This window comes from Chlamydotis macqueenii, chromosome 23, assembly GCF_036417535.1.
Source record: "Chlamydotis macqueenii isolate bChlMac1 chromosome 23, bChlMac1.mat, whole genome shotgun sequence".
Taxonomy (NCBI): Eukaryota; Metazoa; Chordata; class Aves; order Otidiformes; family Otididae; genus Chlamydotis; species Chlamydotis macqueenii.
The window spans coordinates 6,894,682-6,915,956 of NC_141578.1; the positions used below are offsets into that span (position 1 = coordinate 6,894,682).

The window sequence follows — 21,275 nt, forward strand, 5'->3', positions numbered from 1 at the left end:
GTGCTGGAATGGTGAGCTTTGAAGATTGTTATATTGTCATTATTCATTAATGACTACAAAAGAAAGTAGCTCTCAATGATAATGGTACAGTATAATGGCAAGCCTACGAAGCTTCTGTTGTATCTCATTTGCTCCAAGAGAGTCCTTTGCTGTTAACTGGATAACAGAAACCAGAAGAACTAATCGGGGTTTGCTCTACAGTGACATGTGTTGTTGTATAAACACTGCGAGGAAATGAAGAATCCAGAAAATCTGTCTTATTGTGTGTAGAGCAATAATTTTTAAACAACTGAATTAAAATAGGGCAAGGCTTCCAGAGTTATGGCTGTCGTAACGTAGTGGGGGTATTTTTGTCTGGCCTTATGACTGGGCATAGACAGGGAGGAAAAAAAAACAAACTTGGAGAAAGATGTCTCAGCAGTGCTCCTCGAGGAGCAGTGACACAGGTAAATGGCCTCTGATGGTCAGGCTGCCTCTGAAATGTGCTGGAAACCTTGGGGAAATGGAGAAACTGTTACCACGTTCTTCACCCATAGCGATACCGCGACGGCCCCTCCCTCGAGGTGACGGCTGCTCTGTCAGAGTGCGCCATTCGATTTCTTGTCATAAAATGTAAATTGACTTAAACTCACTGTAAGAAGCTTATGTCAATATGAGCTGTAATTACTGCTGGGACTGTAAAAAAAGCTTTCTTCAAAACTTTTATCAAAGTTATTTGGTGGTGTTGTTGCTTTCTGTGATGTGTCTGAATTTTCCAAACAGCAAATAATTCCGCACTTATCTTAGTTCCTTTGATAACATTTGTTATGACAGATTTACCGAGACTCTAACTACATTATTGACATTAAAAAAGGAAGAACGAGGACGATCTTTTCTAAATAAGCCTGTAAAAACCCTTGCATGCCATTGCTGCTGCTTAAATACTAACCCTGGAAAGACAAGAAATGTATTAATCATAGAGCTTTGTAGAGAGTCGTGTAACCAGATACGAACGATCACGTTGCTAGGAATAACCAGCACAGCCAGGCAAGGCGTATTTGCTCAGATGAGGCTTTCTGAAACGTTGATGCAGTTGGAAGAGATCCGCAAAGTGACAAAGCCGCCTCCGTGTACAACGGCAGCAAAACAAGAGGCTGGTTGTGTCGGTCTGAAATCCGCCTGGGCTCGGGCAGCGACCCCCGGAGCAGGCTGGCGCGCAGGATGCACCTCGCAGGGGCAGGCAACCTGTTCCTCCAAACGCAGGAGGGGCAGGAGATGTGTTTGCTCCTCCCTTGTTCTTTTTTTCTAGAAATAAAGAAAACTGTCAGTGTATTGTTGCAGCTCAGACCCCCTCTCCTCCCCCTCTCTTCCAACAGGATCGGTGTGGGGGAGAGGGCAGGACTGCGTCCCAGCCCCGTCACTGTTCAAATCCATCTTGGCTGCTGTGATAGAAGTAGTTTGTCTCTGAAGGACAAGAGCAGGCTGTGGTACGGCCTGCAAATGACTGTAGGACTCTCGGGGTCCTGGAAGGCAAGGACTTCAGGAGTGGGCATCTGCTCTAAGAAACGGGATTCTCCTTCTGCACTCTCCAGGGAAGCCTGTGTACGGACACAGCGCGCTTGTAGTGCTGCTCCGTGAGCTTGGTCTGCTCCCCCTTGCTTCCCCGGCTGCTCAGGCGGCCGATACCCCGTTAGGAGAGAGAAAGGGACTGGGGAAAGGAGCAGGAATCAGAGGAGCTGGGGATTACATTTATCCGGCAGAGACTGGGATGGGCTTTTGGACCCAAATCCCTGTGAACGGGGCTATAAAACTTGACAAGGCTGCTACAGATATTTCAGATCCTATTAAAGATGTAAAACCACTGACAGAGCTGAACTGCTTAGAGATGTAGGTTTACAGGCACCTGAACCGCTCACTCGGCTGCTGGTGACATAGGAGACACCAGGGAGAGGGTTCGAGCACGGGGTTTTGGTGGGTGATGATCAGACACACGCAAACGGAGAGAAATGGCTGGACAGATGAGCACGGTAAAACATCACCAAACCAATACCTTCTGCTGTTTCCGACAAATGGTCTAAGAATGCACCAGAGGTAGCAGTTCAAACTGTGGCTGAGTTTGATTTGGTTAGGTAAGCTGTTAAGAGGAAATATTTGCAACAGGTAATTCTGTTCCTACGAATGACTATGGGTTCGCAGAGAAAAAGTCCTCCCTCCAGTACCACAAGCAGACGAACAAACAAGCCTAGCTGGAAAGAGCGAGGAACCAATCCTCCTCAATTCCTCCGTATCTGGATCAAGTCAAAATGTTCAAGTCCTGAGCTGGCAGTGACCCAAACAGTACAGCACACGGCCGTGCTGTAAGGAGTAAGGATTCGCCCAGTAATCCCAGCACGCAGAGGGCTCCAGAGGTGTGCAGAGTTGAGGGTGCACCCTGCGAACCGCCTGGTCTTTGCCAGAACTCCGGTACACGGAGGAGTCGCCCTGTGACGCCCGCCAGCCAGGGATGCAGCCCGTTGTCCGTGCAGCCACTGCCGGCTCACCATTCAGCCGCGGCGACCCGTCCTCTGCACTGAGGCACGGGAAGGAGAGGAGTTTGCTGCAGCAGAGTAAGGGCCCACGACAAAAGCCTTGTGGCCACTTGTGAAAGGGTCCCAGTGCCTCAGCACGGCAAAGGGGGGACATCTCCTCTCAGCGATGCAGAAAGGAGAGCGCCATATGAGGGGACCGGCAGGGACCAGGTCAGTTCTCACGACGAGCTGGGATGTGCCATTTCCCAAATGCGCCCTGGCTGCAAATGCCCAAATGACCTCTGCGGGCACTCTGCCACCGCAGGTCCCTGCCACCGCTCCCTTGGCCCCGCCGCTTGCATGCGTGCTGCCCAGCGCCCTCAGTCCTGCTTGCCTCCCCGAGCCAGGCCAGAGCATCCCACTGGTTTGCTCCAGCCCTGATTTTCCTGCAAAGCACTGAGCTCTAGACCCAGACTTAAACGCTCTGTTACCCCTTGTAGGCTCCAAATCCAATACGTGGCCTTCAAACCCGTGCTTGGCTGAGATTCTGCATGGCTGCGTGGCTCGCAGTTCCCTGACCAGGCCTTTATCCCCACTTCGCATTCCCTGGCATCTGCAGCGCTTGATCGCATTGCGCTGCAGACGCTTTGTGTGCGTCCCAGAGCGAGCGGCTGAGGGGTATTTGCATAGGCTGCTTCTTTATTCACTTTGACAAGTCCTCTTAGTTCGTCTTGCTAACTCTTATACTGAAAGCCGCAGCAGCAACCAGCCGCGCTTGCAGCAGGCGTATGTGGGGCAATCTTGTGTAGTTACTTTTTTTTTAATTCTGGAAGTTTTGACTCTTCAGGGTGCGCTGCACAGGAAACAGCAAAGGAGATGAAAAGCGCTCGAGAGCACGTTACTGTGTGCTCCGTACGGATCTGCGTTCCAGCCGCTGGTGGAGGTTACTTCCCCTCTTTCAGCAGTGCCCTGTTTGTTCTCCTCTCCCCCCATTTTTTTTTCCAGCTCGAGGATAACTAAACACTGCTCTCATTGTGCAAAGCATCTACAGTGCAGGTCAGCGGCAGGCTCACCAGTTGTCCAAGCGTTTAACCTGTTGGCAGATGCTTGCATCGAGCAAGCAAACCAAGCAAACCATTTGGTGTCATTTTTTTTTCATGTTCTCCACTGCAGGGATCCGCCTGTATGCAGCCTCCTTCGTGGAGGTTTCTTTCGTTTTATGAGCAGTAGTTTAAAGGAATTTGTGGTGTTTCAGGTATGAAATATTGTTGACTGTGTAGCTGGGAAGCTGAGGCATACAGAGGATCTGACCTGATAGTTAATTTACTCTGAAGTCTTGGTCAAAACATAGTAAATTCCCAGACCAAGGCTCCTGCTGTTTGAAAACTTTGTGTGATTATTTAAGAGACATTCAACGCCCGTGGTATGTAATGATCACTAGTTAACATCTTCCTTGCTCAAGGGTGGTTTTTTATTTGCAGAAGAGGGGCAGAGAGAGGACACAACGCGGTGTGAATGCCCTTCTTGCTGGTATTGCTTCTCGTCAGCGTGCCGTGGCAATGCGCGTGTTAAATACAGGCAGACTGACGAAGAGGCGTTGTATGGGCGCAGCGCCCACTGATGCCTGCTGGGCTGAAACATCGTCCATCCCAGGCGAGGAGTCCAGCCCGGGTTCACACAGATCTCTGTTAATACCTGGGTTTATACTGCAAGGTTTTTTGGAGCTTGATGAAATTCCGTGGTAAGATCTGCTTGCGCAGCAGCTTTTGCTCCTGTACAAGTTAATTTGTGATGTGTCTAAAAGCTTGCCTTCTGATAATTGTATCCTAGGGTCACAGTTTTCAAATAGACAGTCCTGGATACGTCTGTCCACAGAACAGCAAGTGCCTGGCGTTGAGCTCTTATCCAACCGTGATTTGTTTATGCTGCCTTAGAGGCACGCAGCTCAATGAATAATTTGTTACCCCGCGTTCGAGCTGAGTGCTTCTGTCAGGGAGGAACACTGTACCTACCGCTCCTCCCTGGCAACTATTTTTGTTTTCCGGCGGTGCAGTGCAGTGGGCCATCACCGCTGGCTGCCCCAGCAGCTCTCCAGCGCTGTGGTCAGGCGGTGGTGGTGAGACAGCCGGAGCCCTGGGCGCCCCGGCGCTGGGAGCCAGGACGTAACGTGCTGCTGCACACGCAAGTGTCTGCACGCCGCTCTGGGCTGGTGCACCCTGCTTTCGTGGGGGGAATTGCCCTGGCTTTGTGTCTGTACGTCCTGGCGGGTATTTTGCCCCTGGCTGGGTTCCTCCCTGCGCGCGCAGCACCGATGAACTGCGTGTGGCACAGCCAGCGGCACTGCAAGCACTGGGCGCTGGGAGAAGGACTGCGGAGGGCCCCAAATGTGACACGGCAGTTCCCTTCCTGTCCTCTCCGGGAAAGTGTGTCTTCACGCTCTAATTAAACAGCATTCTGACGTGTTTTTGCTGTTTTGATTGCCTTTGAACTTTGGCAGTGTGATAAACTTTCCTTCCCTGCCTACCGAGAAGCTGCCCTGCCCTGAAGCAGTCTCGTCCCTCAGCTCTGACGGGGCAGAGCTCAGCACCCTGCTTTCACGCATTGGCACGTGCGCTGGTGCCAATCGCAGGGAGCGACGGCAGCTCCCGCGGCAGGGCGGGCAATGAACTGGAGACGCTGGAGCACTGATGCCCCCTTTTAGCTCGCAGAGATTTCAAACGCTAGTGCTCAGAAAACACACAGCTCCTCACACCTTGGCAGGCTGGGGCTGGCGGGGGTGCAGAACACGTTCCGTCTGATCGCTACGAGGTGGTGCGGGCACTTCGCATCTCTGCTGCAATGAAGCAGAGGGGAAGGAAAGGGGACGAGTGTACTCGTCATCATGTGGCACAAGTGAGAGTTCCAATTGTCTGTCAGTTCCCCAGCAGTTTGTGCACGTTTCCAAGCTTGTTCATGGCAGGACAATAAAGCAGGTCCTGTGGGGCGAGGTGTGCTGCACGGCGTGGGCTGCCCCAAAACAGCAGGGTGGCCTGGGGGGGCTGCCCGGTCTCCAGCAACATGCACCCCTGAGGGGTGCAGCGGCCCCAGCAGAGGTGGCACCAGGGACCCCAGGCCCAAGGAGCCCTGCGGGCAGTGGTCACGGTCTGGGAGGCTTCGCACATCTGGATTTGCACGGAGCCAGTGCATCCGCACCCCGGGCACTGGCAAGGAGGCGGGTGGTGTGAGAGATGCTGAGAAAATAAACACCTTCAGCACTATTTACTGTCTCGGAATACAATGAGCCTGAAAGGTAAACGTGCAGCTCCAGAAGAGGATTATTGTTCGGATGATGTATAACTAACCTGCACAACTTGCGGAGGTGGGGAGCTTCATAAAATTTACAAAGGATTAGGCAGCTTTTTTTGGCTTTCAATTTATATTGAGCATGCTGTTAAAGACAACAGGGCTTTCACTAAAGGAACAGCCGCTTCATGACTAGCTTTTGTTATTAGCGTTATTAGCTAGCACGTCAAGCCCAGCATTTCTGAAGCTGTCTCCCATTTCAGGTGCGTAAACGCAGCAGGGATCTCCCGCCGAGGTCTGAAAGTCTCAGCCAGTGAAAAGCCTTCAGTTTAGGGGATGGATAAACTGCTGACCCTGGAGCTGAAGGACACTCATCTCCTCCTTGAGATGTCCGTGCTGCTTACACATGACTGCGTGTGTTCTCTGGAACGTCGGGCACACGCCACTGTCGGCGGCTCACCAATTACGGATCATGTCTGGTGTCACAATTCCTGTGTGAAAAATTGCAGGTTGGTTTTAAATAATGTGACAGTGTCCCTTTTAATGTCCAGATCGTGAACGCCACAAAGCTTTCCGCCTTCTTGCTTCCATTCTGCAAGAGTGAAAGGAAATTTATCTCAGGCAGTTTTTTCCATGGCTGTTGGCAGACAGCCCAATGTACCTCAAATAGCACCGCACGCCACGAGCTAAACCTGCGCCTGCTGCTACTCCATTAGTGCCGGAGGCACTACACCGTGATGTACGGGGAGCATTTGGTTAATGTCCCCAAACGAGTTTAGATTACATTGTTTTACCCCAGCAAGCACGGCTCTATTATAAGATTGGTGTTCTAACTTATTTTCTTGCTTTTTTTTCATAATAGCTACTGTGTAAGTCATAGGCTAATGGGGCTTAAAGGTAGAGGAATGTGCAAAAACTAGAAAACACCTTGTAGCAGAAGTTACTGGTGTTTGTTACGAGCAGGTTTCTCGCTGGTTTCTGTACTATGCAGAAATTAACCACTTGCTGCTATTTACCATTGCAAAGCATTCCATGTGGGAACGCGATAGTTCTAACGCACGCCGTTGTGCAAATGGAGGTGAACGCAGGGACACGGCAATGGAAACAAAAATCCATTGTTTTACAACTCAGCAAACATTCTTTGGACTCTGCAGATACCGGCTTCTTCATTTCCTCCTGTGCGAAGGGAAGGAGTATTTGAGTTATGCAGAGTCACACCTCTGTATTTGCAAACAAGGGCCATGCTCCACCTTCTCGGGACTCGGGGTTTAACGCAGCCTCGCAGCTCCACGCGGACCGCAGCCCGCGGGCACAGCTGGAGCCTTCGGGAGCTCCTAAAACACCGCGACGGCAAAAAGGCTTGCGGTGGAGATTCAGCCTCTGAGTAAGAGAAAAACAATTGAAGAGGACGGGGCAGTGAAATTGTCGCTTTGAACCACGAGGCTTTCAAAGGATTAATGTTCAGCTTTTAGTGTGGTGACATTGATTTTGAATGAACTTTCCTGCGGTCAGTAGCTTTTAGCGTGTCAGGTGTCGAACAGCGCCTGCGCTCCCCGGCACCGCGATGTTCATAGCGCGTACCCGGTGCGTGACCAGCACGAGCTGATTGCTGACTGCAGTCTTTGGTACACATCCGCATAAAAAAGCAACGAGCAAACGCCCTGCAGTTGTGTTTTCCAGTTGACAACACGTCTTCGGGGTGATATCTAAGTTGTAGCCATGGTTTTGACCCGTGCTTTGGCCCGACGTGCTCCGAACCAACGCGCCCCAGCAGCGGCAGCCACGCGGCCTTCTGCGCCTTTGGGCACACGGGCACCGAACGCGAACCCGGGCGGCGGCGGGGACCCCGGGCGCTCAGCCCGCCCGGCACCCGGCGAAGCGGGACCGGCAGCGGGGCGGGCGGCCCTGCCGGCAGCCGAGCCTCTCCAGCGCGGACCCCCAGCGCGGGCCCGGGGGGTCCGGCTGAGGGGAGATGCGGGCTGAGGCGGGCGCTGACGGAGGGGAAATCGTGGCCGCGATGGGTGCTGACTGAGGCGGGATCCGGGCTGCGGGGGCTCCCGGCCGAGGCGCGCCCTGGCTGGGGGACTGCTCCCGGCCGAGGGCCCCGCGCCCAGGGCGGCCGGGGGCGGACAAGGCCCGGCCCAGCCTGGCCGCCGCGCTGCCCGTGACGGCGGAAGCCCCGCCCCGGGGGGCCGGCGGCGCGGCGGCCGGGGAGGGGGCGTGGTCAGCGCGGCCGCCAGGGCGCGGCGGGGGGGGGGGCCGCGGCGGGGCCGGGGGCGCGCGCGGCGGGGGCGGGGCCGCGGCGCGGGGCCGCGCGCGGCGGGGGCGGGGCGGGCGGGGCGCCGCCGCGGCGGGGCGGCAGTCGAGCGGCAGCCGCGGCCGGGGCGGGAGGGAGCGGCGGCGCGGGGCGGGCAGCGGCGCCCCGCGGGGCGGCATGTCCAAGACGCTGCGGAAGAAGCGGCACTGGCTGAGCAAGGTGCAGGAGTGCGTGGTGTCCTGGGGCGGCCCGGCGGGCCCCGACCCCGACCTCCTGCGCGGCGGCGCCGAGCGCGGCGAGTTCCCCTACCTGGCGGGCCGCCTGCCGCCGGGCGGCGAGGGCGCGCCGGGCCCCGTGCTGCTCTCGGGCAAGGCGCCGGCGCCGGGCGACGTGCTGCTGGAGGTGAACGGCACCCCCGTCAGCGGCCTCACGCACCGCGACACGCTGGCCGTCGTCCGGCACTTCAGGGAGCCCGTGCGCCTCAAGACCGTGCGCCCAGGTGAGCCGGCCGCCGCAGGCCGCGCCGCGCCCGCCGGACCCGCGGCCTTGCCCCGCCGCTGCCCGCGCCGCCGCCGAGCCGGCCGCGGGTAGGCCCAGCCGCGCCGGCGCCCTGCGGGGCGGCGGGAGGGCCGCGGCGGGGTGCGGGAGCGCCCGCCCGGCGGCGGGACCCGGGGCGCGGGGCGGGCTGGGGGGGGGCGGGTACCGGGCTGGGAAAGTTTCCTCTCGTGCCGGAGGGCGCCTCGGCCGAGCGGAGCGGCCGCGTGGGGCGGCCCCGGCGTCCCGGCACGGCCCCGGGGCGGCGCTCGGTCCCCCCGGCCCGTCGGGGGCCGCCGGCCTGGCAGCGGGCTGGCTTCGCGGGCTCGGTCCCGCCGCCGGTGTCCCGTCCCGGTGGCCTCGCCCGGGGGCGCCGCTGTCCCGGCGGGGCGAGTACCCCTCCCGGGCCGCTGCCGCCCGCCCTGCCCAGCGCCCGCGCTGCCCGGCGGCTCTGACACCCGGGCGCGGTGACGGGGGAGGGAGCCGCTCGGTGTTCGGGGCGTTCCGGGGCCGTGGCGCCCGTGCGGGCCCGGCGAAGCGGGCGGCGGTCGCCCCACGGGGCCGGGCGGAGGCTTCGGGGGCTCCGCCGCCGCCCGGGGGCCCTGGGCCGCCGCCGGGTCTCTGCGTGTGTGTGCGGGAGCGGCTCGCCGGCCGTCCGGTGGGCCCGGGGCTCGGAGAAACGGCGGTTCGAGATTCCTCGTGGGGCTCGCAGGAGGCGCTGCCGAGAGCCGGGTGAGGGGCGGCGGTAGGCGGCCGGGTAGGGAGGGTGGGAGCGGGCGGTCGCTGCATCCTGCTGGTGTCTCGGTTGCCGAAGACAGACACCGAGAACAGACTCGGGGTGTTCTTTTTGCGTAGACTTGGATTAATTTTGAGTACCCTTTAATTAGCTAATGATATCAGATCATTGTGGTAAGATCTTCTTTATCAACATGCCTGTCAAATGTCAAGTTACTGCTGAACAGTGGCACCTGCAGTCCCACGAGCTAGTGATTCACAGTGTAACGAGCTTCAGACGTACCGCGTTCCTGGTCAGGCAGTCCAGGTGCGAGCATGATGCGTTACGAAGAAACTGTCTTTGGTAAAACCATTTTTCTCTGCATCCCAACTGATAGCGGCATTTCCGTGACTGAAATCTGTAATATTCTTGTACAGCTTCTTTGTTTAACACCCATCTTGTATGTCTTTCGTAACTGCTGGGTTGCTGTTTGACTAGTTCGTACGTATTTTAAATCAGTTTCTCCTTGTTTGACTGCTAACGAAAAATCATCTTCTATATAGAGACGGGGCAGTTGGTCCTGCTGCGTATCACCTGTTAAACAAATTTTAAAAAAGGCAACAAACAACACATCCACACCTTAAAAGCATCTACAGCAGCATGGTAGGCTTTGAGAGATACCTTTACTTACAAAATTGGAAATCTCATCTGAATTAGGAAAATATAAAAGAAAAACTGCTGCAAATTAAATAGAAAATAAGAGGATTAAAATACTGAGGAACAAATTGTTTAAGATAGAAAACAATGATAAATCTCTTTTAAAAAGCAAAAGCTCATGGAAGATGAAACTGCAGTTAGAGGATCAAAGGCATTTCTTTTGTTTACCATGGAGGGAAATAGGGATGTTCCTGTACTGGGACCTGCCGTAACAGAGAGATATCCCAAACTGTCAGCTAAAGCTGGCAGAAGTGTCTTTAGAAGAAATTGATACAGTGAACAGTAGAAAATTGCCAGAGCCGGACGATGTTCATTAGGAGTTCCAGATACGAAGTTCTGAACAGTGATGTCTTGCCTGTTCCTTAAATGACCCATGGTGTTGGAAGGGGTGGGAGGTGGGGAATGTGGTACCAGTGGGAAAAGGGTCCAGAAGATGAACAGGACTGACTTCTGATTCCAGCAAGTTGCTGAAACTGTCAGGCGTGTGAATGAATACCATCTAGTGAGGAGAGTGTGTTCCTTTTTGGAAGAAAGTCTGTTGGTTTTCAAAGGTTTGCTGGTTGGTTTAATCAAATCCAGGTATTTTGGTGAGATGGATTTTTAGCAGGCTTCCAGCGAGGCAACGATGGACTTTGAATAAGGCTCTCGCCGAGTGAGCGCTGTGTGGCTGCTGAACGGTAAGAGCAGAATTCTCCGGTGGGTTAGTAACTGGTTAAAATACAGGAATGGTTTTCTCAGCAGAAGGAAGCTACTGCTGGAGTCTTGCAAAGACCTGTGCTGTTTAGCGTAGTCATCCAGAGCTTGTAAACTGAGTGCTAGGTTGAGTTGTAAAAAGAGAACTAGCGTTTTTATGCTGATTTTATGTAACTTTTGGAACAAATCAAACTGAAGCGTCAGATCCAGCAATTTTTCCCGTACTGGAACATGATGCAAGCTTATTCACCACATCAGATTATTTCTGCAGTAATTTTCTGTCTTAGTGTCCTTAAATACAGTATTTTGAAGCGTACTGGTTTCTTGGTTGTTTTTTCCCCGAGACTGCCGCGGTAGCTCTCCTCCACTTAGGGCATATGCAATTAGGAAAGTTGTTGACAAGGCGTTCTCTGTGCAGACCTGTGACTTTGAACTTGGCTTCCCTTCTACCCCTTGTGACCTGGAGCAATCCAGACTTGCTGACCTTTGGGAGGCAGCCAGGGAGATGTACGGCGTTGTGTGGGTGGTGGTGGGGAAGGGAGTGAGGGCTGGGCAGCTGGCGGTCCATCGTGCACTCATAATGTATCTGAATTCTGGAGACCCTTAATGGCGTTACTGGTTTTAAGGTCCCATGCTTCGTGGTTTTCTCCAGTCAAAACTGCTCTCTCTCAAATTAACCCTCATGTCAAAAGGCATGGAGTGGTTCTGCAAGCAGGCCTCTGCGTGCTCAATGACACTGAGAGCTGTGAGGACAGAAGTCTGCGGGGATCCAGCTTCAGGGGTCTTTACCACCACAGTGAGGAGTTTGTTGCCTTGCCTCTGAATTTTAGGGTATGTGTAAGGCCTTGATGCTGGTCATGGTCTGCCTCTGCATTTTAGAAGTGCAACTTTGGTGTTTAAGAGCTGGCTCTGTCTTCCAGGTGAAGTCTGTGCAGTGTCCTGGTGGCATTGAACAGTGTGTTGGGGACTGGGCTGCTTTATTTCGAGCAGTGATGCAGTCCTTCATTAAAGGCAGTAACAGCTTTAGTTGACAGAAGTAAAATCTGTCTGTGAAACTTCTAGCAAGCTCATGGAAAATCTAAAATGGAAATTTCAAGATGCTGTTTAGTCTTGTTTGATAAGACACTTGAAAGATATGAATGTTAATTTGAACGCCATCTGTTTAACTGCACATCACAAATGATGGACCATTTTGTGGAGGAGGAAATTTGTCCTGCCCTATCTTGCGCTCTGCTTACTTGCTGAGGAGGGAGAACAAGACCAGTGTGCCACGGCTGGGGGTGAGCATTGTCAGTGCCGCAGGTGTGCCCCAGACGTGGTCTGGCCCAGGTGCGTGCAGACTACCTGGAAAGTCTTCGGTTCCGGAGTTGGTAGGGGCCTGCGTAGCGAAGTCTGCAGAGGGCCGGTCTCCAGCTCTCTGCCAGAGTACCCGGGCTGGTGCTGGGACCTGAGCTGTCTGCACAAAGATACCCCTTCATCCTGGTTGATGTTTGGGATTATAACCGTACCTTTATTTTTGGATAACTCACCATCATCTCGATCCGATGAGCAGAACGGCAGTGTGGAGATGAGGCTTGTGGAGCAATGGGATGTTTGTATGTACGTGCACGCATGCTGATGCGGGCCGGCTTATCATAATGAGCACATTTGTATTTTAGCCACACTTGGCGAGTGCTGGTTTCCAGCTAATCGTCTGCTTACATGCATCCAAATGATGGCTGCCGGGTGGCTCAAGGACCTTCCCTGTCCACTGTTACTGGGATTAGTACATTAGCCTTGGAACTAGCTGGTGCTGCTGCAGATTCTTCTGTTTCTGTTAAGGAAAAACAAAAGCATTTTGCTTTAGTCAAATCCATTGTCGGTGAGTGTGAAGTTCGTCCTCTGAAGGGTGCACCTACTAGTGCACATGGCATTCGGATCTAGCCAGAAGGATGTTTGCATGTGCAGGCGAGCCTGCTTGCTGAAATACTCGTAAATACAACTCTGAATGCCTTCTTTCTTCATAGCAGCATGGTAGCCAAAGTACGTCACACTAGGTTGCGGGCTTAAAGTAAGAAAAATTACTGATTATCTGCAAGTTCCTCTTTCTGCAGCCTGAGTTGCCAGATACTACGTAGGAAGGAATGTGTCTCCCTTCCAAACTAAGGAGCTTTGATGAATACAGCTACTCTGTGGCAATTACTATGGTTTCATGGCCGCTCTAACTAGCATCTGGGAAGAAGTGGGCAGAGTCTTCTAGTCTGCTTAGAAGAGTCTTTTTCCACTTGGGAAGTGCTTCCGGAGCGCGTAGTTTTGTCCTTTGATTATTGAGAGAACGCCTGTTGGATCCGTTGCGTCAAAACTGATCTTTAATTAAAAAGTGCAGCAAGACTTAAAATGATGAAAAGTTCCCTACAGACTACACCTTCTTCATGCTCTCGGTGCTCCTGAAGCTGTTAAACCTCGGCTTCTGAAGTGTTTGTTTCATAGCTGACTTTCACAGGTGTGGCTGGAGCTGTTCCTCTGGCTGGGTTTTTATTCGTTGTCTCCAGCCTGGATTCCCTGGCCTGCAGTTAGGTGTTGGTTTGTGCTTTGATGTTTTTTTTTCTCCCAGCTGGGGCACGAGGAGGACTTCCCAGCTCATGTTCACAGAACTCATCGGGTCTTCATTTTCCAGTCCTTCATGCGGTTTACAGTACATGCAGTCCAGAGCTGATGTGTGTTGCCACTTTGCATGCGCTCAACTGTACTCTGCAGCCTTTCGACATGACATCTCTAACTACTTCAGGTCTGTTGTTTTATCTGAATTATGATGCATAAGTACAGAGAACGAGATGATTGGCAGGTGGATGTAGTATGCTGAAGTTCTCAGTACCAAACTAATTTTTTCGAATCAGTGTCTTTCACTAAATCATGTAGTGCTCTTTGGACTTGAGAATCCTTAAGCTAGCAAGGCCTTATGTTACCAAAACGCTCTCCTGATCAAAATCTAGTACAAGCTTACAAGATGACAGCTTATTGCTGGATGCATTTTCTTACGTGAGTGTAAAATTGCATGGTGATCGATCCCTCGTGCCTGCGTTACCAGCAGGAGTTAATGGAAATGTTTGAAGACAGTGCACGGGGCTCCCTTCTCCAGAGCAGAATGAATGAAGTCGGTGATGACACGTACAGTGACTCAGATCGGGGCTCGGCACTTGAGGCACAATACTCGAAGCTGAGTATGTAAGACTCATTTACATTTTCTCTTGTGCTTGAGGTGGGTACAAAGCCTCCGTGTGGGGGAAACATTTGTGTGTTTGGCAATTAAGGCAGAGAGGGCACGCCACACTCCGAGGCTGTTTTCGCAAAATCAGTTGAATTCTAAATGTGCTGTGGTAAAACAGAGATCAGAGTACACACTAGGATAATTTTGCCTCTCGAAGGAAAGGCATTACCCTAATTCTGTGTTTCTCTGGAAGCTGGCAGCAGGCCAGCCCGGTGATTAAACAGACTGATGTGTTACTCGGCTCATCGGAGGAGCTGAGGCAGCCGGCATGGGTCCTTCAGTCTGTGGTGCGCGTTGGGTGGGGAGCTGCTGGATGCTGGCGTGGAAAGCTGCCCTCCGTGCTTAGAGTGCACGGGGAACTGATTCAAAAGAAGAAAAGGTCGATTCGTTTTGCTGCACCAAGGAAAGCCCCGAGCATACGGGGCTGCTGTAATGAATGTGTAGGGTATCCCGGTTTCGGGGAACTGGGCAGAAGACAGATGAGCAGTCTTGAAAAAGAGATCTGAACAAGAAACGCTTTCTGCTGGGGGCTGTCATTTCTCGAAAGCACTGGCAGTAGCACTGGTGTCCCGTAGCAGCTCGAGAGCTGCCTCGCGCAGGAAGCTGTTAGCTTGTGTCTTGGATGCGTGGATGCAGAGGGCTGTCGGGCACCTGCCAGGGGATGGGTGTTAGGATGTGCGTGTAATGTATAATCTTGTTTCTCATATTCATCTTATCTATAAAGGTGTTATTCTTGGCACGGAACATACTGCCTTTCCCTTTCACATACTCCTTTGTTTAAATTGTACTGCGATGAGTGCTGTGTTAATGATTTCACCATAAATGCTTTCTAATTATTCTGCTCTTTCTTGGTGTGTTAGTTTAAAATGATAACGAGGTCTCATGTGGCTTTTGCTGCTGTGCTACTTAACACCGTGGTTTTAATTTGTACTTCTCTGTTCCCTTCAGGAGAGCCATACTCTTCCCCGTACCGTTTCATGTCTCTCGGGAGAGACCCGGTAGAGTAGCGCAGAGTAAGGCCAGCCGTTACCTGGAGCTGGTGGCTCAGCGGGTAGCGCAGTCGCTGCTGTTCTGGCTTGCCAGCTGCCAAAGCCGCCTCCCCTGTGCCCGCGTTCCCTGCTTTAGAGGAGTGGGACTTTCACTGGAACTGAACAGCCAAGCGTTTCTGTTCCAGTTATTCCGGGAAGGAAATTTTCTCATTCGGGTAGACAATTTTGATTGAAATTCTTGCATATATGTTTATGTTGCTTTTCTATTTAAAAAAAAAAAAAAAATAAAGGCTTACATGCCAGCATAGAACTTCTTAAAAATGCTTGGAACTGTAATTCTGCCACTTCTCTGCAATGGCAGGAGGCTTCCTCTTCTATGTGAATGAAGCCAAGAGTGAAGTGAACACGAACCTTTATTTGAAGCCATGATTTCAACAGCAGATTTCTTCATAATTTTTTTTCTCAGTATTTGTCTTGAATTCTTGACTGGCTTTAATGAAATGCTAGTCAGTTGTAGAAGATGGTTTTTATTGTTCTCAGAAGATACAATTTCCTTTTTTTCTTTTTTTCAAGAATTTTCATTTTGCTTTTATAAGAAAAGACACTTTAAACTGTCTTTTTAGAAAGTTCTTGAAGTAAACAAGCTGTGCTTTTATAACTTGCTATGCACCACGCTCCTCTATTACTGAAACATGTGCTTCAAGATATTTTTCAGCTGATAATTCTTGAAAAAAAATCTTAAAATATAGCAAGGATTGTGCATGCAATTTGACAGCTGAAAAAATTACTCTAGTTTTGATTATTGCTCTGGTTTAAGATCTTTGAATTCATTCTTCTGGTTCTTGTTTTTAATTCATGATGCTCCCTTTTAAGAAATATCTTGTTGCATTTATGGGCTGTTAGTTAAATCGCATCTTGTTCCCTGTATGGGAACAATTTTCTTCTTCAAAGCAATAGTATTCCTGAGAGTACTAAATTTGGGTTAAAAAAAAATGAGCTCTTTGTGTTTGAGAATAAAATCCTTATTTAGTTGTGCTGAACAGAAGGTGACGGGAAAATGCAGTAGAAAGATTGCAGACTGTATTGATCTGTTGCACAGTCATCGAAACCAGAATCCTAAGCAATTAATCTTCTCGGTTGCTAATTGGTGTTTGAATCTGTGTTAAATTAATCTTGTCTGGGCCTCAGCAGAAGCAGGAGCTGCTCCCAGGTGAGGTACCAGCAGTAGCTGAGTACAGTGGGCTGGCTTCCCAGCTGATCCGTTTAAAAGCAAGAGCAGATACTTGTGGTGGAAAGGGGAGGGTCCTAGGCAGGGTGTCTGTCAGCGTGGTGTGGAGGAGACAGCAGAGGCACCAGTGGGGAAGAGGGGATTGCCACCGTGGGTGCAGCACCAAGGGACGCGGCGGCTGATGTTAGTCTTCCCATACCGCTGGTAGAACCCACGGACAGCTGTTCCTCGGCGCTGCTGCTCCCGATGCCGGTACGGCTGGCTGCACATAGCCCTGTTCTGTGATTATTTAGGTGTAGCTCTCAATATGAAATACAATCATAGCAATCTTTTGTTAAAGCTTACGGCACTGTGCTTTTTTTGTCATCTGCTAGTTCAGCATGTTAATGCCATGATCTTAGGTGGAAATGTAACTTCATTTGCAAAGCATGCAGGGCTTGTCAGTCGTAACCTGGGCTTTCTCTGACAGTGAGCTTTTTAAAGCGTCTTTTCATAGCTGCCTTTAAAAATACTCCCTTAAAGCTACTTTTCAAGTGTTTCTCAGACCTGTAATCTTTCATGAAATGTTGGTTACTCTCAGTTGGATGTGACTTCTTCAAATTGAAAATCACTAGTGTGTTTCCTATCCATCCTGTGTCACTCTTCACCTGCTGAATAGTAGTCTAGTTTGTGTACCTTGATCCATTGCAAATTATTTTCCTGAGATACGAGTAAGAAGTTAATTCCTTTAAGCTCTGGATTGCCATATCTCTTCAGTTACCTGTATAAAAAATGTCAAGCGTGACTTCTAGCTCTATCAGATCGTGCCACACTTGAATTGTGTTTCGTTACTGACTTTTTGTAATAAATACAATCAGACTAACAGCTGGTGTCTTATGAATATGGATTGTGGATGCCGTATAAACATCAGAAGTATTCTGGTTTTTGGTATCTAGAAATGCGTTGTTTCCATCTGCATGACAATGAAGTATTCTTTAAAAAAAGGTGGTAAAGACAATCAACAAGGTTAATGTGATTGTGTGAATTACCTGTTACTAAAGTTGTCTCTTCTTAAATCCACTGCATTTGGAAGTAGAGAAAATAAATTCTTACAAATCCAGACTGCTATTCTCCTAACATGAGAACCTAACTCAGAATCTGACTGCAATGGTGTGATGGTTTAGCCTGACCCCAAAATACGCCAACTGCTGAGAGGAAAATTAACTCCATCCCTGCCGAAACCAGGACAAATAGTTGTGTTGCGTTTGTACTAACCCATGTATGTCTGGTGAGGCTGGGACCGCGCAGGACTGTCTCTGGCACTGGCTGTTCAGGAGGGGCCGGCAGCATGAACTCGTCTGTGCTGTGGCGCAGGTGCCGGAGCTGGAGCCTGTGGGGCAGGTCGGATCTGGTGGGGAGCAAGCTGGTGTTGCCAACTTCTGCACATAATGTTAGGGAGTACTGTGAGGATGACTGCTCACCTTATCTCAAAGAATCAGGAGTAGAGAAGATGCAAAGAAAGAGATCACCAGCCTGGAAAAAACTCTCGTGCAGTGAGACAGAAGGATGAAATTACAACCCAGAGGAAATAAGTACACGGAGTGGGAATATGTGATAAGGGTACAAAAAAAGCAGGATTAGGAGTTTGTTGCACAAGTACAACATCGTAACCCACAGCAGCTCATCCCTGATAGCAGGAAATGTGTTTTCAGATGTGTAAGGTGCCGGGGCAGTCCCTGGAGTCGGGTTCAACAAGCTTCAGTGACCATTTGGACTTTGCCGTGTAGCGTTTACTGTTCTAGCGACTCCTACACACTACGCAGTGGCTGTGTGCGGGATGGCACAGATGTTCAGGTTTTTCTGATTTGGTCCCAGTATACCTCCAAACTGAAGCCATGGGAACGCTTCCCTTATGTGGTGGGTGTTACTTAAAACTTTATGGTTTTGTTGGCAAAGTGGGAGCTGTAGGAGCCTGCGGAGGCCCCGCACCTCTGGCTGCCTCTGCTGGGGTGAGGCTTGTCCCCTGCAAGTCCACCCATCTGGGACGGGAGCGCATCTGCTTTTGACTGCATAAATATCCTGGGGGGAGTAGAGACATTTCCATCAAAGTCACATAGAAACCCCTATGGCCCTGAGCGTTCGTAGAGTGCTGGGTGTCACCTGCGCTCCTCGGGTGAAGTGGGGACATGGCCATCCTTCCTATAATATAAATATATATAAATATACTATAAATATATATATTTATAGTATAAATATACACACACACTCCTGTATCTGTTTGGGGCTAAAGAGCGCGTTGGTCTGAGACAGGGCAAGAACAGGCTCGGCACAGGTGCCTTTGAACGAGCTCTCCTGCTGCAGCAGAGGCCCAGGGCCTCCTTGCTGCTGGGCACCCGCGGCTGGCGCGTGGGCAGGCTGCGCTGGGCACCCGCGGCTGGTGCGCGGAGCGAGGGCAGGCTGTGCTGGGCACCTGCAGCTGGCGCGTGGGCAGGCTGCGCTGGGCACCCGCGGCTGGTGCGCGGAGCGAGGGCAGGCTGCGCTGGGCACCCGCGGCTGGCGCGTGGGCAGGCTGCGCTGGGCACCCGCGGCTGGTGCGCGGAGCGAGGGCAGGCTGCGCTGGGCACCCGCGGCTGGCGCGTGGGCAGGCTGCGCTGGGCACCCGTGGCTGGCGTGCGGAGCGAGGGCAGGCTGTGCTGGGCACCTGCAGCTGGCGCGTGGGCGGGCTGCGCTGGGCACCTGCGGCTGGCACGCGGAGCGAGGGCAGGCTGTGCTGGGCACCTGCGGCTGGCACGCGGAGCGAGGGCAGGCTGCGCTGGGCACCTGCAGCTGGCACGTGGAGCGAGGGCAGGCTGTGCTGGGCACCCGTGGCTGGCGCGCGGAGCGAGGGCAGGCTGTGCTGGGCACCCGCGGCTGGCACGCGGAGCGAGGGCACGCTGCGTGCCTGGGGAGGGCTGTGTCGCGCGGGTGGCCTGTGCAGCAGACTCTGGCCCGGTGGAGCCTGACGCGTTTGCTTTGCAGGGTGTGTTGGTCATTTCTCGTCCCTAACGTGCCTTGCAGCTGTTCAGGTGTGGCATTTGGCGCGGGCGCAGCAAGCTGTCCTGCTGGGCAGCCTGTCCCACCGCGTCCAGCGCTGTGTGCTGCAGGGCTGCTGCCGGGGCGCGGGGCGGCTGCGCAGGGCGGCTGCCGCAGGGCCGCTGTGAGTGCTGCAATACAGGTGGTGGCTGCAGATGCAAGAGACAGCCTGGGTCTTTCCAGGGTGGATTTATGAAGCTTATTAACAATAGGAAATAAAGAATTGGGAATTGGAAATACTTTTTGTTTTTAAAGAAAGCACTCTTCTTTAAAACAGTCATTCGAGCACTTGGAAGGTGTGAATCGGAGTGATGTTTACTCAGTCCTGGATTCTTGGCTTGCAGATTTACAACATGCCATAGCTGTCTGCAGACTGTTGCAGGTTTACATAAAAATAAGTCCAGAAGTTTAACTCAAGATGCATCACAGACTAGACATCATACTCATTTAAAAGAAAAAAGGAGCTCCTTTCCTCACCAACCCCACTAAAAACACACACGCATTTTAAGGCCTGACCATTAGACACTTCACTTCTTTGTAGTGCAAATATGAATAAAGATCTAATGTCTTAGGCGTAAAGATGAGTGGTTGTATCTTCCAGTGTTGTTTGCCTCCTGGTAATGAAATGCAGTTGGAGCTATACAGCATCGGCCGGTTTCTCTGAGGTATGAAGAACACCAAAGGCCGTTTTGAATTTTAAAAATACAAGTCGGGAGATCTGTGCAGTCATCTGCCAGAAATTATGCTGAAAACCAGCCACCGATACTTGATCGTTTAGCCTGTATATCGAGCTTTGAATGTAGAGAATATAAAGGAATGCATTTAGTGCTGAGGTTCTCTGAAATGCCCCAGCTGCCTTTGCCAGAGGGTTTTTGATAAAACATTTAGGGAGAAATTAATTTCCCTTGGATTAGGACTGTTTGAATTGCTCTCAAAATACAACTGTGAATGTTCGCTATTGTGTTTTGAGATTCACATTGTGTCCCTTCTGTTGAGGACTGTTTTAGCATGCAGGCGAGGATGGAGCGTGCGGTTGGGGAACCATTTTGCCAGGACTCATCTGCTTGCCCTTTGAAATGTCAGCTCTTGCGTGCTCTGTGGGCAGAATGGGGCATGCTGGTGTGGGGAGAGGGGAAGTGCCGTGACCAGCCTCGAGCTTGGCCTCTGGAAGTCCGCGGTTGCCAGTTGCTTCTGGCATCCTCTCCGTCCGTGGCCTCAGGCTGCCTGCTCGGGTCCTCCTTGCCCTCGGCTTGCAGAAGGTGCAGGTCGCTCAACGTGCTCTTCTGCAGCTCGCGGCTGGGCGGGCAGCAACGCCAGCGCTGAGCTTCGGTGTGGAAACGCCGTGCTGTGATTGCGGCGGGGTGAGAGCGGCTGCCTGTGCCCCCAGGTCCTGCTGGGCACGACGAGCACTGGCAGTCTGGAGCGCCAGTGGGGGGCTAGCTCAGCAGGTCCCCCGACCGAGGCGGGAGCCCTGCACGGTGGCATATGCACCGGTTCTGTGCTTAGCTGGAAGAAACGTTTAAAAAAATTTTGCTTTCATGTTGATGAAAGGATTTTTTCTCTCGTCTGTTCTATCTGAAGTGTCCGCTTAATGACTGTTTGATACATGATGTAGTTTATCAAATTAAGTTGTTAGTGGAAGTAATGTAAGGGTAGAAAGTGGTTTTTCCTCTAGAGCAACTCCCTTTTCAACTTGTTTGTCTGAATTTTCCAGTGTCGCCAAGTCTTGTGTGGCAAATTTAAGCCTGTTTTTAATCCTTCTGCTTTTCTTAAATGTTTCATGAACGCCGTGGGAGTCATTCAGGGTGTCTCAGTCTCCAGTGGGTGCAAGCTGGGACCCGCTGCTCTGGGAGGTCCGTGACAGAGCGGTGCAGCCTCTAGCGACTGACCAAAAAGGTTCCTAGAAAGAAATTTAAAACATGACTTAAGGTATTTGGATCTGCAATTAAGTAGGTCTTAGAGTATCTGCACATATCTCTTTCCTAACGCATGTAGTCAGGCTGATTGGGTTGGAGATGTCCCTGCTCCTTGCAGGGGGGGTGGACTGGGTGGGCTTTGAAGGTCCCTTCCCACCCA

At 51.9% G+C, this 21,275-nt stretch overlaps 1 protein-coding gene across 2 annotated transcripts in view; it reads left to right on the forward strand.

Moving 5' to 3' along the window:
• The first annotated feature begins 8,202 nt into the window (after positions 1–8,202).
• MAGI3 (membrane associated guanylate kinase, WW and PDZ domain containing 3) overlaps positions 8,203–21,275 on the forward strand; it is a 71,051-nt gene continuing 57,978 nt past the window's right edge. For both annotated transcript variants that reach the window (XM_086765911.1, XM_086765912.1), the window contains exon 1: positions 8,203–8,524. In XM_086765911.1, coding sequence (XP_086622037.1) covers positions 8,203–8,524 — 322 coding nt within the window. The remainder of the gene's footprint in view (positions 8,525–21,275) is intronic.